This window comes from Gouania willdenowi, chromosome 5, assembly GCF_900634775.1.
Source record: "Gouania willdenowi chromosome 5, fGouWil2.1, whole genome shotgun sequence".
In the NCBI taxonomy this organism is placed as follows: Eukaryota; Metazoa; Chordata; class Actinopteri; order Blenniiformes; family Gobiesocidae; genus Gouania; species Gouania willdenowi.
This window is the reverse complement of record NC_041048.1, coordinates 38,621,085-38,640,433: the sequence shown is the minus strand read 5'-3', so window position 1 is coordinate 38,640,433 and position 19,349 is coordinate 38,621,085. Positions and strand designations below refer to the sequence as shown.

The window sequence follows — 19,349 nt, the reverse complement described above, 5'->3', positions numbered from 1 at the left end:
GTAGAGAAGTTACGAAGCTTTAAAACAACCTTCAATGGAAACACTTTCACAGCGTAATTATACTCCTTATAACACTCTGTATTCATTTGTTGTTTCACATCTAATGTGGCGGTAATAATTTTTAAGTATGATGATAAAAAATGTCTCGGCCTCCTCTTCTGTCCACACGTACCGCGCCATGTTTTCTCTGAGACCAGTGGTCATGTGACCAGGTACGTCATGTTCTGTGGCGTATATTTACAGTGTTTTCATAGCGCTTTTGCAAAAGATTTTAATTTTGAAACATTTGTGAAGAACTTCTTCATGAAAGCGTAAAAACATTTTAGCAATTTTTGAGTGTTTTTTCGTAAATCAGGTGTTTCCATCACTAGTTTTTAGCTTTTGCACATTTCCAAGGGTGATGGAAACATAGGTTCAGTCGATGCACTGTTAAGTTAAAGTCCTCTGTCTAAGAAAGAATTCATCCCGTTATTGTGCATTCGCTCACTTTCGTGTCTCAGGAAATACTCGACTTATTGTCCTCGCAGCAAAATGTGTTGAAGTATTGTTGGAATGTCCTTTTTCCTCTGAGTAAACTCCTGCACCAACTTTTCCCCTCTGGCTTCCTGTAGTGAGTCTCTGCTGGAACGATGATGAGGAGGGCGTATAGCTACAAGGTTTCCCCTCCACCACCACCACCACCGAGAGGAAAACCCAGATATCCAAACAGTGCATTCTAATAAACACACACACACTTTAATGGTGGTAGGTTGTCACTGGAATAAAACACAGAGTGATAATCAGCCCCCATGGAGGAGCAGAGACCGTTGACAGCGACCTAGGAGGGATTTTGGGGGGGGGTGGGGGGGGGGGGGGGGTAGCTGCTGTTCTGTCAGTTAAAATCAGGAGCTCATATGTTTCACTTTTGGTCTCCCTCCTCTGCCTCTTCCCTCTGTCCTCTGTCTTCTCTGCTCCCTGCTCCTGCTCTCCTTGATGTGCTGTAAACAGGCTAAAAAGGGCCCAGCTGTGTGGAGTTATTGTTGGTGTCAGTAGGAAGTGCTGATAGCTTTTGCAGCTGAACAAAAGCTGGATGAGGGGAGTGGAGGGGCGCTCCAGACACTGTGGCTCCAGCCTAGATTCTCTCCCACAATCCCAGCACCACACTCCCATTGTTCTGCCCACCCCGGCCCACCCGGGCCTTCCCTCCGCCCCGTCAGCTGCGACCCGGGACACGGAGAGGGCAGGGAGAGGGAAAAAAAGAAAGTTTGGAGAGAAGAAGTTTTTACAGGCTACTGCCATGGCTCCAAGAAACAGGCGGTGCTTGTTAAAGATTGTTACAGTGACCGAGTGCAACATCTGGGCACTTTTTTACAGAAAAACCAGAAGAAGAAGAAAATACTGTGTTTATTATTTGGTCTCGCAAATCCTCAACTTTGACATATTTGTTAAAAAAGTTTCAAATGAAGAAAAAGCATTGGTTTACAATAAAATTGACTAACTTTTATTAATTTTTTTAACATTAAAAACACATTGATTATTGTTCTATCAGAATCAGAAAAACAAAACTTTATTTATCTCCGAGGGTTTATTAGAAAGTCAAAGAGTGGCATTTAAAAACAAAACAAAAATAAAATGATAACATTAAGAAATAGAAACAGCACTAATAATAATAATTATACAGACACATGCAGAAAACAAGGAGGTTGTAAGGTAAACTATAGCAGACACAGGCAACTGGTGGCCCGGGGGCCACATGTGGCCTTCTGTCTTATTTTGTGCGGCTCCAAAAGAAAAAGCAGAAAATGACAGAGAAATACAGAAAACAGCTAAAATCAGTAAAATATGCAGACAATATTCTTTGCTGAATGTGCAATTTTGTTTAAAACCAAAAGGAAAATTGTTTATTTTGTAAAATGAACATAGTAAATACATAAATAGTTAAATTGCAATATAAAGGTTTTAAAAATGCATTATTGTGCCCTAGTTTGCACTTCTACCTATACAAAATATGTAAGAAACAGACAATACTCAAGCAATAAGATAGATATGAATCCCAACAGGATCTTCACTATAAATACACTTGATTTTGGGACCATATATATATATATATATATATATACATATATACATGCATATATTTAGGGTAAATGTTATGTCATAATTTAAGGAAAATTGTAAGAATTTTGTGTTTTTTCAACTGTTTATCATTAAAAATGATTGCAATCACACAATATAAGCACCAGGAAAACTGTGACAATATGCAAAATTGTTACTTTTCATTTACACAATGACTCATATCTTTCTCCTGCGGGCTAACATGGATGTTCCATAGGGCCAGATTTGGTCCCCGGGCCATGGGTTTGACACATGTGCATTGGGGTGGAATCTGTTGAATATAAATGAGTGAAGCATTGTAAAGTGTTTGGCGCTGAGCTCAGAAATGCAGCGGTCGGTGCAGGTGCGCTGATGTTTAAAAGGTGATAAATGAGCGACAAAAGCCTCCGGAGCCGGTTTGTTCTCAGGCTCTGCAGGTGAATGGAGGCCAGGGCTCTTGTTTGACGTCTCCATGGAGACCGCCCGAGCGGCGCCAGGCTGACAGGCGTCAAGGCGCGGATGAATGGGTGACGTCACCGCGCTGGCGCCTGCCAGTCTGCTCGGGCTTGTTTGGACAATCTGGGGGAAAAAAGTGTGCGCGCGGCGACGCACATGCACAGCAGCAGCAGTGACTGGTGATAGTGAAGGAATTCAGCTCTAACACATTCTCATGAGAAACACTATTAGATTAGATTAGATTAGATCAGATTAGATTAGATCAGATCAGATCAGATCAGATTAGATTAGAGATATTTTATTAATCCCCTGAGAACGCATTTACATTTTCAGCAGCATTACAGGAAGAAAAGATAAACAAATAATATATAAATACTGAACATAGAGAATATATGAAAAAAAAAACAGAATGTACAGAAATAAATACCGTATTATTATTATTTTATTTGTCTGCAACCAAACACGGAATTTACATATTATACTCTACTTGCATACTTCTATTTATTATACATATTTTTCTTTGACTAATGAAAGGCAACTATTTTCCCACAGTTGTCCCCTCCCCCTAATGTTTAATTATGCCTTTAACTTTACTGTACCATTGTCATCCACATCTGCAGTGCCATCAACAATTGTGAAATCTAGGGCAGCCTAATTATCATGAACCATTCATCCCATTCATTGTGTTCAATCCCACACACACACACACCCACAGTGAGCACATACCCAAGCATCCACCACCGCCCTGGGGCCAATCTACACCTGCAGAGTCCCCAAGCCACGGACAGCTGGATTCCCACATATTTACCCATAAAAGACACACATTTGTTTCCATTTGTAACGCCATCCCTCAAACAGATTGTAAATCCCGATAAGCAGCCGCGCGCAGCCATTGGATGTGACGGCTCCAAACGCGGCCCAGCCATTGGTGGTTGGCCTTCAAACGGGGCTGAGCAGGCCACGCCCCTCGCTGCTGCTGCGCTATAAAAGCAGGCAGGCTTTCCCCATGTGGATGTTTGCAAACTGTCAACATTCCGCTCCAGAGGAGACTCCACTCTACTCTACACTACTCTACACTAATCTAAGATGAAGGTTGTCGGATCTACCTGCGCCCTCAAGACCAAAGTTGGCGGCGACGACGTGGTGCGTTGCCTCTCCGACCAGAGTTTGACCATCACCAAGGTGAAGATCCCGCTGCTGGACGAGCAGATGAGCGTCTTCCTCCAGGACATGAACAGCTGCTACAGCAAGCTAAAGGAGCTGGTGCCCACGCTGCCCACCAACAAGAAGGCGAGCAAGGTGGAGATCCTGCAGCACGTCATCGACTACATCTGGGACCTGCAGGTGGAGCTGGACGAGCCGGAGAAGAGCCGGCAACTCTCCGGCGCAAGCGTCACACGCACGCCGCTCACCACGCTGAACGCGGAGCTGGCCAGCATCGCAGTGGAGGTAAATATGTCAACATTTAGACTTCATATACGTAACATCACTATGTGTCAATAGGAACTCTGTTAGGACTGTTTTTTTGTTCGTGCGTAAAGTTGCCGACCCGTGCGTAATTACGCATGGACTTATTTCTGTTAAACACGTGTATTAATCGAGTTTCTCCTCTTTTCCTCCTGCAGAACGGATGCTCAGACGACCGGATTATGTGCCGTTAACCTCCACGCACGCGCAGAGACCCAACAAGGCTTCTTGATGTGACCACATCAACAATCGTAACCTTGGACAGTGTAGGGGCGTTCCGTACACCCAAATGATAGAAAAACTAAACGTGTGGACAGTGGACACCCTGCCGAGGGTCCGAGTCTCAGCTCTCCATGAATCAGAGACCAGAAGGAGAAGCAGGAGACCGTGCGTGTGCGTGATGGTGTCCACACACACAAACAGACTGGGTTATCCATGAGGACCAAGCTTGAGCACCAACTGTTGCTCGTAGAGTGCGTGCGTGTTTTTTCCACGCCATTCTGTTACATTCTTTGTACCTTTGTGTAAAACTTATGTAGAGATTTCCACATTTTTGTAAAAAGAAAGAAGTTAATTTCTCAGATTCCTGAGCGACAAACTGTATTGTATATTACAATGTCACAGTATGTGAAGAGATTGTTTTCTTACGATGTTTGAAACGGTGTTTTTATTAAAACAAGATGATTATTTTTGGAAAAACAACACTTCTTTTTGTGTCACGTGTCTGAATGCATCATTGACCTGTAGTGGAGTGGGGGTTCTCAATGTGGGGTACGCCTACCCACCCCAGGGGCACCAGGTGGTGGTGGTGATGGTATGAGGCATTTATTTAGTTATCTAGTCTAAACATGTTTTAAAAAACATGGAACTATTCACAACTTTGCTGGTAGTTGAGCAAAAAAAGTTGTGTAAGTGTTTTGTTTATTTACGGAAAGTGAACGTGAGTCATCCGTGACTGACATGTTTCATCACAAAAACACATGATTCCAGATTTCATGTTAAAATAATTAATGTTGGGAAATAGGTGACTGAGGTTAGCAACATGAAACCACAAATAAAACTAAAGCCTGAGGTAAAGAAACGGTTCACACTGAGGTAAAACTCATGCTTATGTGCGGATCATTCATAGATCACGTTACACCAGGTATTCCCATTTTAAATTAAATCCTGAAGTTTACAAATCCAAACACGCAACCTCACAAATATTCAACAAAAGTGTGAAAAAAAGAAAAGTGTTTTAATCAGCTGGAACAGAGAAATGATAAACACACATTAGTTTTAGTCTCACTTCATAAAACATTGTGTCCAGGCCTGCATGTGTTTTTCTGGCATCCAGGGGTTAAAAATGCCTTTGGCTCGTTGGATCAGTTCTAAGATTTATTCAGTCTCTCCCTCCCTGGTGCATGCGGTGTTTTTCCCATTTCCCTGCGGTGCGATGCGCACAGCTGCAGCTGCAACGCGCCGTGCGCGGCCAGAGGAGTGTGTGATTGTGTTTGTGTGATAGCTTTGTGCCAAGGGCAGGGGGGGAGGGAGGGGGTAGGAGGGGAGGGAGGGAGGGGGAGGGGGAGGGGGGCGGGGGTAGGAGGGGAGGGCGGGAGGTGGGGCCAGACTGAGCGGCGCCGACGCACACCTGGGGAAGTTCAGGTTAAATAGCTCCACATTCCTCTACACACAGCTGATTGAAACATTAACAAACACTAATCCACGGGCCAGGCCGCAGATGGGCCGGGAACCGCGCCAGGACAACGCGCACATGCACGCGCACAGAGAAAGAGAGAGAGAGATTCCCACGCACGCGTTTGTCTCCTTATAATTATAATATGGATCATAGGAACAAGCACGCGCAGCCATAGGTATAGGATAGACTTTTATTTATACTGGGAAATTATTGGCATATTTACAAGTTGGAAATCCTGTTTTATATGGAGACAGATTTATGTCTTTATTATTCAATTAAATAAAAAAGTGGCTTTAATTAAAAATAAAATCCCTTCAATAAATAAAAGATTCATTTAAAAGTGTTCAAGTGCAAATAAATACTTGTCAATCAATAAAATTGCATTTTAACACTTTTTTTCCTTTGATTTAAAATGTGTTTTTTCTATTGAAGCAACTTTTCATGATTGAATAATAAAGACACAAATCTACCTCTATAGTTTTACTAGTTTTAGCTCCACCTACCGACAATAAAAAGACATTACAGGTCATTCTACTAAAAACTTTTCTTACAAATAATGACAGATGATTATAAAATTATATTTTTCATGACTACTTATTTTGTTAAAAATTAAATCAAGATTTGCACTGAAGGAAAAACCAATGTAGATCAGTGGTGTCAAACTCAAGGTCTGTAGGCAAAAACCAGCCCACAGGAGCCTTACTTTCGGCCCGCACAAGGATTTTGTCTATATTTTCATACTTTGTTTGAAAAAATGACAACAAAATTATGATTTATTACATAAATCACAATCAAGTTAGTTCCAGATATTTCAGTCCCTCCTAATTAAAGAAAAATGAATGACACTTTGCAATATATACAGAGACTTTCAATTTATTTTTGCTTTAAATTTGTGACGTCCAAGTTTTATTTTATTTATTTATTTTTGACAGACTCTCCTTTTTTTAAACTGCAATTTCTCGGAAGTCATAAAATTATTTTCAAACTTTTGGGGAAAAATTGTCCACAAATTTTAGGAGTTTAGAGGTACGAGATCCTGAAGTTACTAATATCTGACATCATGAATTACACCTTAAATATTATAGTAAATAATATACACCTATTTTCATGTATTACTAAAACAAAACTAGAAAGAAAGAACAAAGAAAATACAAAAAAAATCCAAATGTAAGTACAAAAATCTTGATATTGCTCTTTTATTCCCATTTTTTAATTTTTGATTCACGTCAGTTTGTTAGAACTGCAATAAAAATAGTCTGTCATGCATTCAGGAGATGTATTTTTATTATTAATATTTGTATCTGAACAAACTTCAGCCTTTATCAGTGAGCAGAGACATGACAGTGCTGCCACCCATATTTATAATCATATACATATGTCTATGCTGCCACCCACAGATATTTATAATCATATATATGTCTATGCTGCCACCTACTGGATCAAAGCGGTGCTGCAGCATAGGAGTTAACCTCTACCTGACCTACACGTGACACCATTGAACCCAGTTCATTTCCTTTCCTTTGTTAACAGACTATTAAAAATAATTCAAACCACAATAATCCATAAGATAGCTCTACTAATAAGTTATTGGGTCCCGTCGTGACACCTAAATATTCTGTCCAACTGCATTTATTATTTTTTTTAAAACAGGTTTAAAAGGATAAAGATATAAAATATGTAGTAACTTTGTATATATGTACTCTCTTTGATTTTTTTCTAAAAAAAAATAAAAAATGTTACTGACCAAATTACGTCTGTAATTTATTCTGTTATTCAGTGTCAAAATATCAAAACTGCCGTTTTGAAAGAATCTTTAAAATTACTTTAAATCTATAAAAAAATGATGTTTTGCCCTGTTTTAGTTCTATTATAGTCCTGTATAAGATTTAAAAGCATTTTATTTTTATTTGCATCATAATAATCATTCAAACTTTGCCAAATGAACATTTTATGAAATATCATGTGGTGAAAACCTTATACGTCATTTACCCTTTTACAACTCATTATCTGAAAAATAATGTACATACAGTATCTGTCTATGAGGACATTTATCAAGTTTAAACAATTAGTAAATAACTTTATAAAGCCAACATTTAGGATTCAATACCAATTGTAATTATTCACAGGCACTTCATCGTCAGCAATTTGTCTTCGCAACTAAAACTAAAAGATTTATATTACTGTAAAGTATTTTAAATTTTATGCATTTTTCTGAATGTGCAACTGTGTGTCTGTAATATGCTGTTGTGCCATTTTACATGTAAAATTAACTGATTATAGACATTTTGTAGATAACTGTTTTACATGAAACAGAAGAGCAATTTCAGCAGATAAAGCAAATTAAAAATCATAAAAATGATATAACGGCAGACTGAGAGGACAGGAGGCACCAGCCATAACACCCCCACCCTTTAAAATTGTGAATGGAGAGCCCTGCCTCCACACACATGACCTATAGCACCTGAAAAATAAAACTAAAGGGTGAGAGAACAGACACAACATACCACAAACTAACCACAGACACAAGGCATCCAAAAACAAAAGGTGGCAAATGAATGTACACAAACCAAAGAACGGGGAACCAAAATATATCAGTGCAACACAAGTACTATGGGAGTTCTCCCCCCAAAACACAGATTTATTTAACTGAAACCATGGTACAAATTAATGACAAACACAAAGTATTTCAAACATGCCTAGAGCTTTGATATAACAGCCTAGAGGAGGCCGTAACATTTGGTGCTTTTAAAACACATTTTGTTACTATAGAAACGTGTATATACTGTATATATATCTATAGGATGTTCTTTGTTTGCACATTCACGCCATAACTCACACTGAGGAGTAAATTATTATTTTAACATGCATTCAGAGCAGAAGTGTCACTCATTTTAGTTCAAGGGCCAAATACGGTCCAGTTTGATCACAGAAAAACAATTTCTACATTAAAATGCGCAAGTTTGCACTTCCAGTTCCAACATATGGACGGTATCAACAATATTTAAGCGATAAGTGACAGATTCTTAAATGTCAATTTTTTATAATTTAAGGAGATTTTGTGGAACTATTTGAGAAAAATTGCAGGATTTTTGGAAAAATGTAGATTTCTTTCAACTGAATTATTTGGTAATTTACACAATAAGTCACGTTTTCTCTGTCATTATTACTTTTTCCAACGGGCCGAATCAGATGCTCTGAAGGGCTGGATTTGGCCCCCGGACCCAAGTTTGACATGTGGAGTAGAGCCTTCCTCTTTACAGAAAATGTTTATTCTTATTAGAATTTTCTGTGCCTGGCGTTTAATCGTGATATAAAACAAACAGCATTTTCAAAGTCGACCACATTACAATAACTTTCAGATTAAAATAAGTCTTTAAAAGTTAAATATCACAAGAATGAAAGAGTTAATGAGTGAACGAGCAGACATCAAAGACAATAAAAACCACCAAGTCAAGATGGTTTAAATAGAAATTATATTTACATCAATATCAACAGAAAATATCTGTAATATACATCCTGTAAAATGACATCTTCTCACCTCGAGAGACAAAAACAAACATCTTTTGTCTTTTTTTTTTTTTGTTGCACCACAAACTCTACAGTTTGTTTTCCTGAAGTAACAAAAATACAGACGTAAAAAGAAGTTTCTTCCTGAAAAATAGATGAGGAATTGATTGTCTGTTTTTTTTTTCTATCACAGCAAAATTGCCACCTCGCTGGTTCCAGTCTGTGGACTGTGTCCCATCCTTCGTCCACACGATCGTTTCACAGATATATAAGTTATACTCATTTATCAGACTCCAAATATTAAAAACGCAGTAAAATGTACACTAGGAACCTCTGAGAGTCTTACACAGATGTGAGAAAATATCTTTGGATTGCGCGCGTTGCAAAGGTAGATTCAGCGACTTGTATAGCGTGAACAACATAATGATGATGAGGGTCAAAAATACTCTGCTGGGAAACAATCAACTGCGTTTAGAAAAGCCATCGTCTCTCGTCCAGCTTCCTGTGAACGCTCGACGCTGCCAAAGCTCATCAGACGCTCCGGAGTAAAAGTGCCTTATTACGACAACATGAAAAGCATTACATTTTGGGGTAAACTTGGAAAACATTAAAGGGAACCTGTAGTGAAAATGTATATAACATAAAATGTGTTTAATGTATTACCAATAAACATCATATGTGCACCTTTTATTAAAAACACATTAAAAGACCTTTTAGAATGATTTTATACTTTTTGGATAGTCACCATTTTGGACAGGAATGACGTAGTTTCGTTGATCGGCATGACCTGTCGCTTTAAATAAATGGTGCATTGTGGGAGCTAGAGGTGAAACAGGAAGTTTAGTATTTCTGTTGGCTCTCGACGCTAAGCAGTCATGTGCAACTGGACAGAGCTGTTGTTGCCAGCAGAAACGAGCCATGGCTGAGTAGTTAGGTGTTGGAAGTGCACAAATACGGCGAGCAAATGTGATGAAAGCTGCGTGAAAGGATATCTGTTCATGGACAGGAGGATGTGTGACGAGGTTCAGCACTTGACGGTGTCGTGAAGAAAAAGTAAAAGCGCAACATCTGGTGGGGGGTGCGGCTAGTGCCATGAAACCCGCCCATGTAAGCAGAAACGTAGTAGTGCTCTGAAAAAGTACGTTTACAAGCAGCCCTTGAGACTTCCTGTGAAAATATTCTGTCGGTATCAGAAGAAACGAGCCATGGCTGAGTAGTAGTCACTTGATGGAAGTGCACAAATATGGTTAGTAACTGTGATGAAAGCTGCTTGAAAGGATATCTGTTCACAAACAAGAGGAGCGGCAACTGACAGCATCCTCACCAAGAGCAACAGTTCATCATTTAGTCACAAGCAAATAAGAGGCAACAATGCCATGACACCACCCACAGTATCCCCTGTAAGCAGAAACATAGTAGGGCTCTGAACAAGTACGTTTACAAGCTGCATTGAGACGTTTCAGACGTAACTTTGACTTTGTGCCCATTAGCTTAGCTCACAGGTCCCTCTCATAGTAGCTGAGCTTGAAGCGGTCCTAGCATACCACCGATTTTCATTTTAAGTGTGTATCCCGTACCAATAATATGGAGCCAACGTGTGGACAATTCTAAACCATTGGCTTTACACTCCGCCATTGCTCAGTGTTCGACTCGAGGTCACTTAATAAAATGAACAGGTCTAGAAAATTAATAATTAATAAGGTTCATTATTAATCCAAGTTAAAATGGAACACACTGATGATGATCGGTAGTCATGGCAACTGAGGGTAAGTTAGAACGGCTCTGTTGAGAAGTAGTCAAGCAAATCAAGAGCAGTGATGACACTATGTTCTGAAACGACAGGATAAATTCGGTTCTGAAGTCTTGGCATAATTAGTTGCACCAAGTAACTGAACCAAGACGGTCGAAATCAGATCGTCACCAGGAGACACGGCCCATTTGTATGTAACGACTGCTAAATCAGGTGTGATGAGTGTGATGTGATAAAGCCTTTATTCTGTTTCAGGTTGATAACCTGTGGTCTACCACTGTGGTCTGTGGTCAATAAAGACAAACATGAGTTATGACATTGTGTCCCGCCCGGGCTAGCCTTTTCAGACGGCTGAAACCAAATATCTGAATACTCAGAAACTGGACCAACGGAACACCGTTGCCTTGCAACAGCTAAACATCAAAAGTGTCATATCCTATAAAATCATTCTAAAACTCCTTTTGATGTGTTTTTAATAAAAAAAAGGTGCACAGATTTGGTTTATTTGACAATTAAAACGCATTATCACTACAGGAACCCTATAATAACATAAACATAGAAACAAGAAGCTCAGACGAGCCTGAACGCTTTAAACAAAAACAAGAGGAAAGGAAACAAAGTATTGACCTACAGTATGGGAGACGAAAACGCAACAAGGTCTCACACTCTGTGCCTTTAAAAAGCAGGTTTGATATATTTTGTAGACTATTTACAATTCATATTCACAGAGGGACAAACGACACGTCTAATACTGCAGTACCATGGAACAGGGATTGAGACGCTCAGAGTCTGAAGCATAAAGGCCAGAGTTATTGCTCCATTTATCTGCATAACAGAGGTAAACCGTGTGCTTAGCATAGCTTCCAATGACTTTAGAGAGTGAGAGAGAAAGAGAGAGGGAAAGAGAGAGAGAGAGAGAACAACATCCAGATCAAATCATCCTGTCGCTGAAGGCATTGAATCTCTAGTAAGGCTGTAACGCTGTAAAAAATATTGCATCCATCTTTGTTTTTCCTCCTCCGGGTAAAAGTGCAGCTACAGCCAAATGTACCGTCAACCTGTTCTGCACTAACGTGGAATAGTGGGAACTCCAAGTGTGTGTGTGTGTGTGTGTGTGTGTGTGTGTGTGTGTGTTCACGGCCTCTCTTCGTCCAGCCTGCTCTGCTGCTGTGTGGATTCTGCTGCCTCAGCAATATTTCTGTAGGGAGGGAAACAGTCAGTCGAGCAAACCTGGGATCAAATTCATCAGAAGAATTAGTTTAAAACTCATGTAATACCACTTTGCTGCATTAGAGAGCAGCAGTGAGTCTGTGAAGCAAAATTAAAATTAGAACAAGAGGTGCACACACGTTTTTTGCTCTTGTGATCATCATCATCATCATCATATTTCTGGTCTTTTATTTCAAGAAGAGAAGAACATTTCAGCTGCAAAATGGCTCTTCACATTATTTTTGTAGCTTGCATTAAACATGACTAAATACTACTTTGTTAAATTTAAAACATAAAACCATTTAACATCACGTCCCGTGTTAGATGATTCTTTGTGCCAAAAGATGGTAGTCAACATGAGGTTCACCATGTGAGAGTGGCGTGGGAGCTGTGTCTCAGATATGGGAAGGATGTAAATTTTGGAAAGTATCATCAGTGGTGTTCCTTTGAATCAGGGGGTGTTCTGGCCTTTTTTTTCCATGAGACACCCTCATCAAATGGAATATAATTTACTCACAAACAAATGTAGAAGTTTGAAATTTCTGCTCATTTTCCACCATAAATATTGCATTGCAGACAAATAGTCATTTGCCTTAAACTTTGGAAATGGACAAACACAAATAAGTGTTTTTACTTCATTCTTACTGTGATTCCTGATTCCTTCTGTTTGCTTTGTTTTCTTTTCACGCTTTTCCCTCACCTCCACCGCTTAGTTTGCGTGTGTGAATAAATATCTCGACCCTTTCCACTCCGTCGCAGCCAGAGGGAGCCACATGTGTGGTTAAAAATCTAAATGTAATTTGCCTCTATCTATCCCCCAAACCGTAGCTTAACAAGTGTGTTCCATCCCTTCTGTGCACCCCTGCTTTAACAGAATCCACAGACCACAACACCACCGTCAGGTGCGAAGGGATATTACTGACCTTATGGGACAGACATTATACACTCAAAGCACTTTAATATAAACCTGTTGGTTTCTAAACTTCTGATGAATCAAGTGTTTTAGTTTGTATTTTTTAAATAAATAATAAATTGTTCTATTTATTCATCAACTATTAAATTCCTATAAAACCAAAGTGATATTTTACCTGATCAGGGCCCATCGGCATCCGGCCCATTCCCATAGGGTTCATGCCTATTTGGCCCTGCATCTGTCCTGGGATCTGTCCTGTACTGGCCCCACTGGTGGCTGTGCCTCCACTCATTGAGTTATTCATCATCATGGGTCCAAACTGACCCTGGTTGCTCTGCTGTGGGAACTGTTGCTGAGGGTAGGAGCTGAAAAACCAGAAGAAGACACGTCGTTTACACCTGGATCACCGTGGATACTTTAATATACAACGCTGTGCACAAAGGGTTAGTAACTGAATGATTTGACGTCACGTACTTGTTCCGTGGCATGGCGCCCTGAGGCCAGCCTTTCATATCTGCAGAGGGGTACATGTGTCCTCCCTGGGGGGTCCCCTGCATCCCTGGCATCATGGGGCTCTGCTGAGGGACCCCCATCCTTCCCTGCATCATGTTTCCTGGTGGGCTGCTTCCTGGAGCCATGAACGATGGGTCCCCCTGCTGGTTCATTCCTGCAAACACAACAACACACCAGTCAGTAAAAGGAAGGTAAATATCTACGAGAACATGGACAACTTCTATCACACCATAGCCACAAAAATATGATCATCTGATCCGAGGGTCACATCTGTAAGAATAAATTTATAATTTGTGTTTTTGGAGTAATTTCATCCTTTTTTTTTTTGTGCATTTTTTTTTTTTTACTATTTTGTGTATTCTGTCACTTCGGGTATTTTTAATGTTTTATGAATCACAAGTTATTTCATAATTTGTGTTTTTGAAGTAATTTAATCTATTTTTGGATTTTGTTGTAATTTTGTGTTTTTTTTCTGTCACTTTGTGTATTTGTTATTGTTGTTCTGTGCATTTTTTTTCTCCTATTTTCAGTATTTTTAGTCCCTTTGTGTGCTTGGAGTCAATACTTTCGGGGCCCATGTCTGATCTATGATAAAGCTGACAACAGTCGGCTGTGTCGTGGTCTACTCACCGTAGTTCCCTGTGTAGCTGAAGCCCTGCTGCCCCGGCTGGTTGATGGGGGGGGCTCCCATCGGGCTGTCCATACCTCCTGGGGCAGTAACATTTGGTGGGGGGCTGAACCCTCCTGCTGGCCCCTGAGCCGCCTGCTGCTGTTGCTGTTGCTGCTGCTGCTGCATTAGCATCATCATGCGCTGCCTCCTCATTTGCATGGTCATCATTTCTCTGCTGCGCTGAGCCATCATCTGAGCGTTGAGGAAGCCAGGCTACAAACACACACACACAGCTCACAGTTAATGGGGCTGAATCAGTGACAAACCCAAAGGGAGTGCACGTAGTCTGTGCACGTGCTACTCATGGTGTACCTGTCCACTCATGGCTGCAGGCTGCATGCCTGGTTGGATGCTCTGACGGATGGGGTTTCCTCCAGGGGCGCTGTCCATTTTCATGGTTTGCCGCGTCTGGTTCATAAACTGAAACAATCCAATAGTTAATGGTGTAACAGAGGTTCTCAAACTTATTTGGCTCAAGTACCCCCTTTCTCTTATTTCTGAATCCAAGTACCACATTTTGTTGTTGTTGTTTGTATGTTCTTTTTACTTTTCACTATATTTTTCTCTTAATTTGTGTGTCATTGTTATTATTATTTAAATTATTCTCTCTCAGTGTGTTTGTTTTTGGTGTCGTTTGGTTATTTCTTATGTGACTTTGTACGATTCTGTCATTTTTGTGCATTTTGTAGTGGTCTTATGTGTACTTTTATCCCATTTAGTATGTCTTTGTTGTGTTTTTAGTGTCATTCACTTCCTTTAGCAGACTCCAATTGTTCTTTTGTATATAGGTAGTTATTGTGATTAAAGAAGAATTGTATATATTTTTTAAATTTAAGTACAAAGATACATTTTTAGTGGCAAATAGGCAGAAAAAAGATGCTCAGGACTTTCTGCAAGTGCATCTAAGTTTAATTTGTAATTGCGTTGAGTAAAACTATCGTAAATTTACATTTTGTTGTATGTGGGTATGTATTTGAGCTGGGCGATATATCGAGATTCAAGATATAGAGTTTTCTATTTTGGGGTTATAAAAAATTTGAATATTGCCTATATCAATACATTTTTAATTTTATAACTTATTTTGCTTCACTACGTCTCAGAACAGCATAAAAAGCACAGTTTGAAAGATTGAAAGAGTGCGTTCTAACCCAGATCTTCCCCTAAACAAGCCACACTACAGAACTCACTCACACGTGCTGTCTTTTAGAGGAGAAAAAGACTAAACTGACAAATATTTTGCAGCTGTTTGTTAATAAATGTGCCTGTGTGGCATTCGGATCATCAGATTTAAACCAGATATGTCTCTGGTCAAACTTCACTTACCGGTAAAATAAAAATCAAGATTCATATTGTATATCGTTATTTTGAGAAAAAATATATGAGATAGGAGTTTTGGTCTAGTCCAAGTATGTATGTTGATATATAAAACTATCTACACTTTTCTTTTCTATATTATTTATTCTCTGTTTTTCCAGATTATTTTTTATTTTTTAAGAAAGAGGACTTGTAAAGACCACGAGCATCTATTTACTTTATTGTTTTATCTGTCATATTGTGTTCTATGCCACTCTTGGTAAACTCTGTGATTGTTCAAACAAAAATACAGAAAAATAAAGAATCATATACAGTGTATCTATATATACACAAATAAAAAAAGCACAAGTAATGGTGCTCTGAGGCTGAGTGTGTGATGATGGATCACCTGCTGTCCCTGCACTCTCTCCTGTAGCTGCATACGTAGAGGTTTGGCGGTGGTCGTCATCATACGAGCTCTGGTCATGTTAGTGCGAGGGTGACCCATATTTCCCATCCCTCCCATGCCAGGGAAAGCCCCCGCCTGGCCCATCTGGTTCATCATGGGGTTGAAGCCTCCATGCGGCTGTCCCTGCAGGGCAGCGCTCCCATAGCCAGGCTGCATTCCCAAGGAGGGGGTGCCAGGGTAGCCCTGTCCGTACATGGCTTTCTGGTCCATGCTCATGGAAGAGTCTGGACCAGGGAACGGCTCCGAGGGTGGACGCTGACCTGGACCTGGATCTTGGCCCTGCTGGTGGCCTTCAGGTCCCTGGGCCTGGGGGAACAGGTCATTGTAAAAGATAAGACAACCTGCAGGTTCTATTACATGCAAAATGATTTCACCATTAATGCAAACAAACTTTTGAAGGATTGATTCAAGACAATAATCTTCTGCATAGGAATTCAAACACAGTTCACAGCATTGATAAGTTGTTAGTGTTGGTGCATCAGTGAGCAACGTGCAAATGTGTAATTCAATGTAGCGGAGATAATCTTTTCTTTTGAATCAGATAAAGACATGAGCCCTCACTTATCAACCGTATTTATTTAGGCAAGCTTCGGTATTTAACAAATGTGACGAGAGCGTACGCTCTGATCAGAACTCACGGTCTGACCTTGTGTACATAAGTCGATTTATAGTACAGAACAGCAAAATGTGAGTGAGACTGAAAATAAAGTATTAAACAAGCCTCAGATGTCATTGAAGCCTAAGCAGACACACACTGAGAACAGATCCAAACAAATTAAACTAAATAAATTGGATTTTCAAAAAGTCCATGTTAAGAGTGATACAACAGCCTACCTTATAACCACTTATAACTGGTAATTTCTGCTACCGTCCGAGCAGGAGTGGTACACACACACACACACCTTTTTTTTTTTTTTAAAAGGGTTTTTAATTTCTTTTTAAGTGTTATTTATTGCCTAAAGCATGCGGATGCCTGAGGTCGATATTAATGTCATATTTCTGTTTTGACTCTCCAGGATCTCTGCTGTGAAGTTGTACGCAGTGCACACAGGTGGGCAGACGTCACCTTTGAACTCCTTTATAGGGTGGCTCCACTGGGATAAACGTGCACCCAGAAAAACGCTGCAAACACAGGAACGCAACAAAACTGTTCCTTTAAGTCTAGTTTTCACGCTGTCAAAAAGCACATCTTTGTTTTGCTCCACCTCAGATGTGAGGATTTCCATTCTTTCCTTACCAGTGTTTGTTAGACCTCAGTAGGTGGAATAATTAAGGGCATAACATGTTTATGACGATCAAATTAATCCGCCACGTTTATCAACACCTGATCATTTATACGCTAGGATTGTTCAGATACAAAGTTTCATAAATCACATGTTGGTCCTGTCGTACGACACAATGTGCACTCAGATTTGCACCTGTTTTCACACAAGTTTGATAAATGATACATCAAGGATTATTTGCTTGAAAAAAATGACGTCAAGGGTTGAAATTAATGCTTGAACTGGTCAATGAATCATGGCTTATACCTGTCCAACAATCTCGGGGATCCCCAGTGCTCGGTCTATCTCCTGCAGAGCGACTACATCAGCTGTGTTGAGCAAAGAGTCCAGCTGGTCCAGAAGTGCACGTTCGTCACTCGGGCCCTCACTGTTGTTGATTGGCCCCAGCAGCTGATCTAAAGGACGGGTAAACTGGTCCCTATTAAAAACAAATAAACAAACAAAAGGTATTAAACACAGAAAGTAATCCTAAACAACAGAATTGAAACTGATGCTCACCTGTTACTGCTGCTCTGTGGTCGCTCCATTCCCATGTTGGAGTCTGACCAGGAAGGAGACTGAGGGGGAGGCCCATGTCCACCAAAGGGTGTCACACCCATGTTAGCATCATTAATGGCTAAATCACAGAAAGACGATACCTTATGAATGATATGCCTCTTTATAAATCACAATATTTATTTGTATAAGAGGAAAGGAATTGAATTTTGGCAAATTGGAAAGGTAAACATTGGAATAAAAATCATCAAATTGAACAAAACAGAAAAACTTGACATACCCATATCCATGAGCTGTTGCTGTAGCATAGATCGGCTGTTTCCTGGAACGCTGTTAGAGCGGTGGATTATTGGTCCTCCCATCGGGCCGGGTCGACACATCCCCGGGTGTCCTGGTCCAGCTGCAGGGTTTCCGCTGGCCCTCGGCATGCCCCACTCCCCTGGTCCTGCGGTGGCAGGTCTTTGGTGAACAGCCACACCTCTGCCCATTGCCCCTGGACAACAGGAAATGCAGAGATTAGCATTATATTGTGAGGCAGGAGGAGGAAACAGAGTTAACATACTTGTTGGATTGCCCCTCGGTGGACACACACTCATGCCTCCAGGAAAGCTGTTGGGTCTGATTGGGGTATCCATGTTCTCCTGTTTAACCAGTAAGGGACTGGGAACATTCCTTCTAGCTGCTAAGCCACCACCCAACACACCATCGCCTCCTAAAGGCTTGGCATCCATCGACAACGCCCTTTGGTAGGTGGCACGTTGACCTGGAACCATGTGACCTCTCTCTCCATCTGAAACATTGGTGCACATGCAGGTTCTCAGCAGCTCTTTCTTTAGCACACACACATTATTCCTGACACAGAACTATTTACCATATTTTCCGGACCATTGAACGCATTCCAAGAATTTAGCAATTTTCCAAGAATAGTCCACGTAAGGGCCGCTCCGTCACATAGGCCACACCCTATTGGCTAATGAGGATGTCCTTCAAACACCTCGGCCAATCAGAATGGGTAGGTAGGCGGACTGCTATACTACTGTTTGGTTTAACAGTGATTTCTGTGTATTCCGATCAGTTTCAACAGATGACTTTCTTTCTCCTCCTCACTGCTCCATGTCTGTATATCAGTGCATTTACAGCTTTTTATGGTCAGTTTTTACTGGATCCAGACCAACTCAGTCTTGCCTCAGGAGCGATCACGTCGAGTCAGGACTCTAAGTCACAATCCAGACGCAATCGCTTCTGAACAAACCCAACATGGTGATTTGACAACTTTATGCTGTTTATTGTTTATTGACGTCGTCCTGCATACGGAACACAACGGATCAATCCTGTTATTAAAGCTGTGAGTGCTTTCCCTTTACTACACTATCCAATGCTTGTTTTCTAATATTCAGTTCACTATGATGTTCAGTGGCTGTTACAGATAATTCATTCCACTGTACGGGTGACTGTCAGTAATATTCTGCCTCCTAAACCCACTTTCACATGTGTGCAACTGACTCAACAAACCACACGGCACTCTGGCATATTGGCCACACCCTCAACTTTAAATGAAAAAAATAGCGTCCTA

At 40.5% G+C, this 19,349-nt stretch overlaps 2 protein-coding genes across 2 annotated transcripts in view; one reads left to right on the top strand and one right to left on the bottom strand.

Annotated features, from left to right (window-relative positions):
• The first annotated feature begins 3,533 nt into the window (after positions 1 to 3,533).
• On the top strand, positions 3,534 to 4,685 carry id1 (inhibitor of DNA binding 1, HLH protein). The gene is made up of 2 exons (XM_028447107.1): positions 3,534 to 3,978; positions 4,155 to 4,685. Exons 1-2 carry the CDS (start codon positions 3,616 to 3,618, stop codon positions 4,188 to 4,190), a joined length of 399 nt encoding a protein of 132 aa, XP_028302908.1. The 5' UTR covers positions 3,534 to 3,615; the 3' UTR covers positions 4,191 to 4,685.
• Positions 4,686 to 9,124: 4,439 nt separating this feature from the next.
• The window catches only part of LOC114463285 (nuclear receptor coactivator 3-like), a 54,515-nt gene continuing 44,290 nt past the window's right edge, over positions 9,125 to 19,349 (bottom strand). The window contains exons 14-23 of the mRNA XM_028446756.1: positions 18,339 to 18,566; positions 18,057 to 18,269; positions 17,780 to 17,897; positions 17,528 to 17,699; positions 15,939 to 16,304; positions 14,549 to 14,656; positions 14,197 to 14,449; positions 13,528 to 13,720; positions 13,229 to 13,418; positions 9,125 to 12,129 (exon numbers count right to left, since the gene is read on the bottom strand). Of these exons, the coding sequence (XP_028302557.1) occupies positions 12,118 to 12,129; positions 13,229 to 13,418; positions 13,528 to 13,720; positions 14,197 to 14,449; positions 14,549 to 14,656; positions 15,939 to 16,304; positions 17,528 to 17,699; positions 17,780 to 17,897; positions 18,057 to 18,269; positions 18,339 to 18,566 (1,853 nt within the window). The 3' untranslated portion in view covers positions 9,125 to 12,117. The remainder of the gene's footprint in view (positions 12,130 to 13,228; positions 13,419 to 13,527; positions 13,721 to 14,196; positions 14,450 to 14,548; positions 14,657 to 15,938; positions 16,305 to 17,527; positions 17,700 to 17,779; positions 17,898 to 18,056; positions 18,270 to 18,338; positions 18,567 to 19,349) is intronic.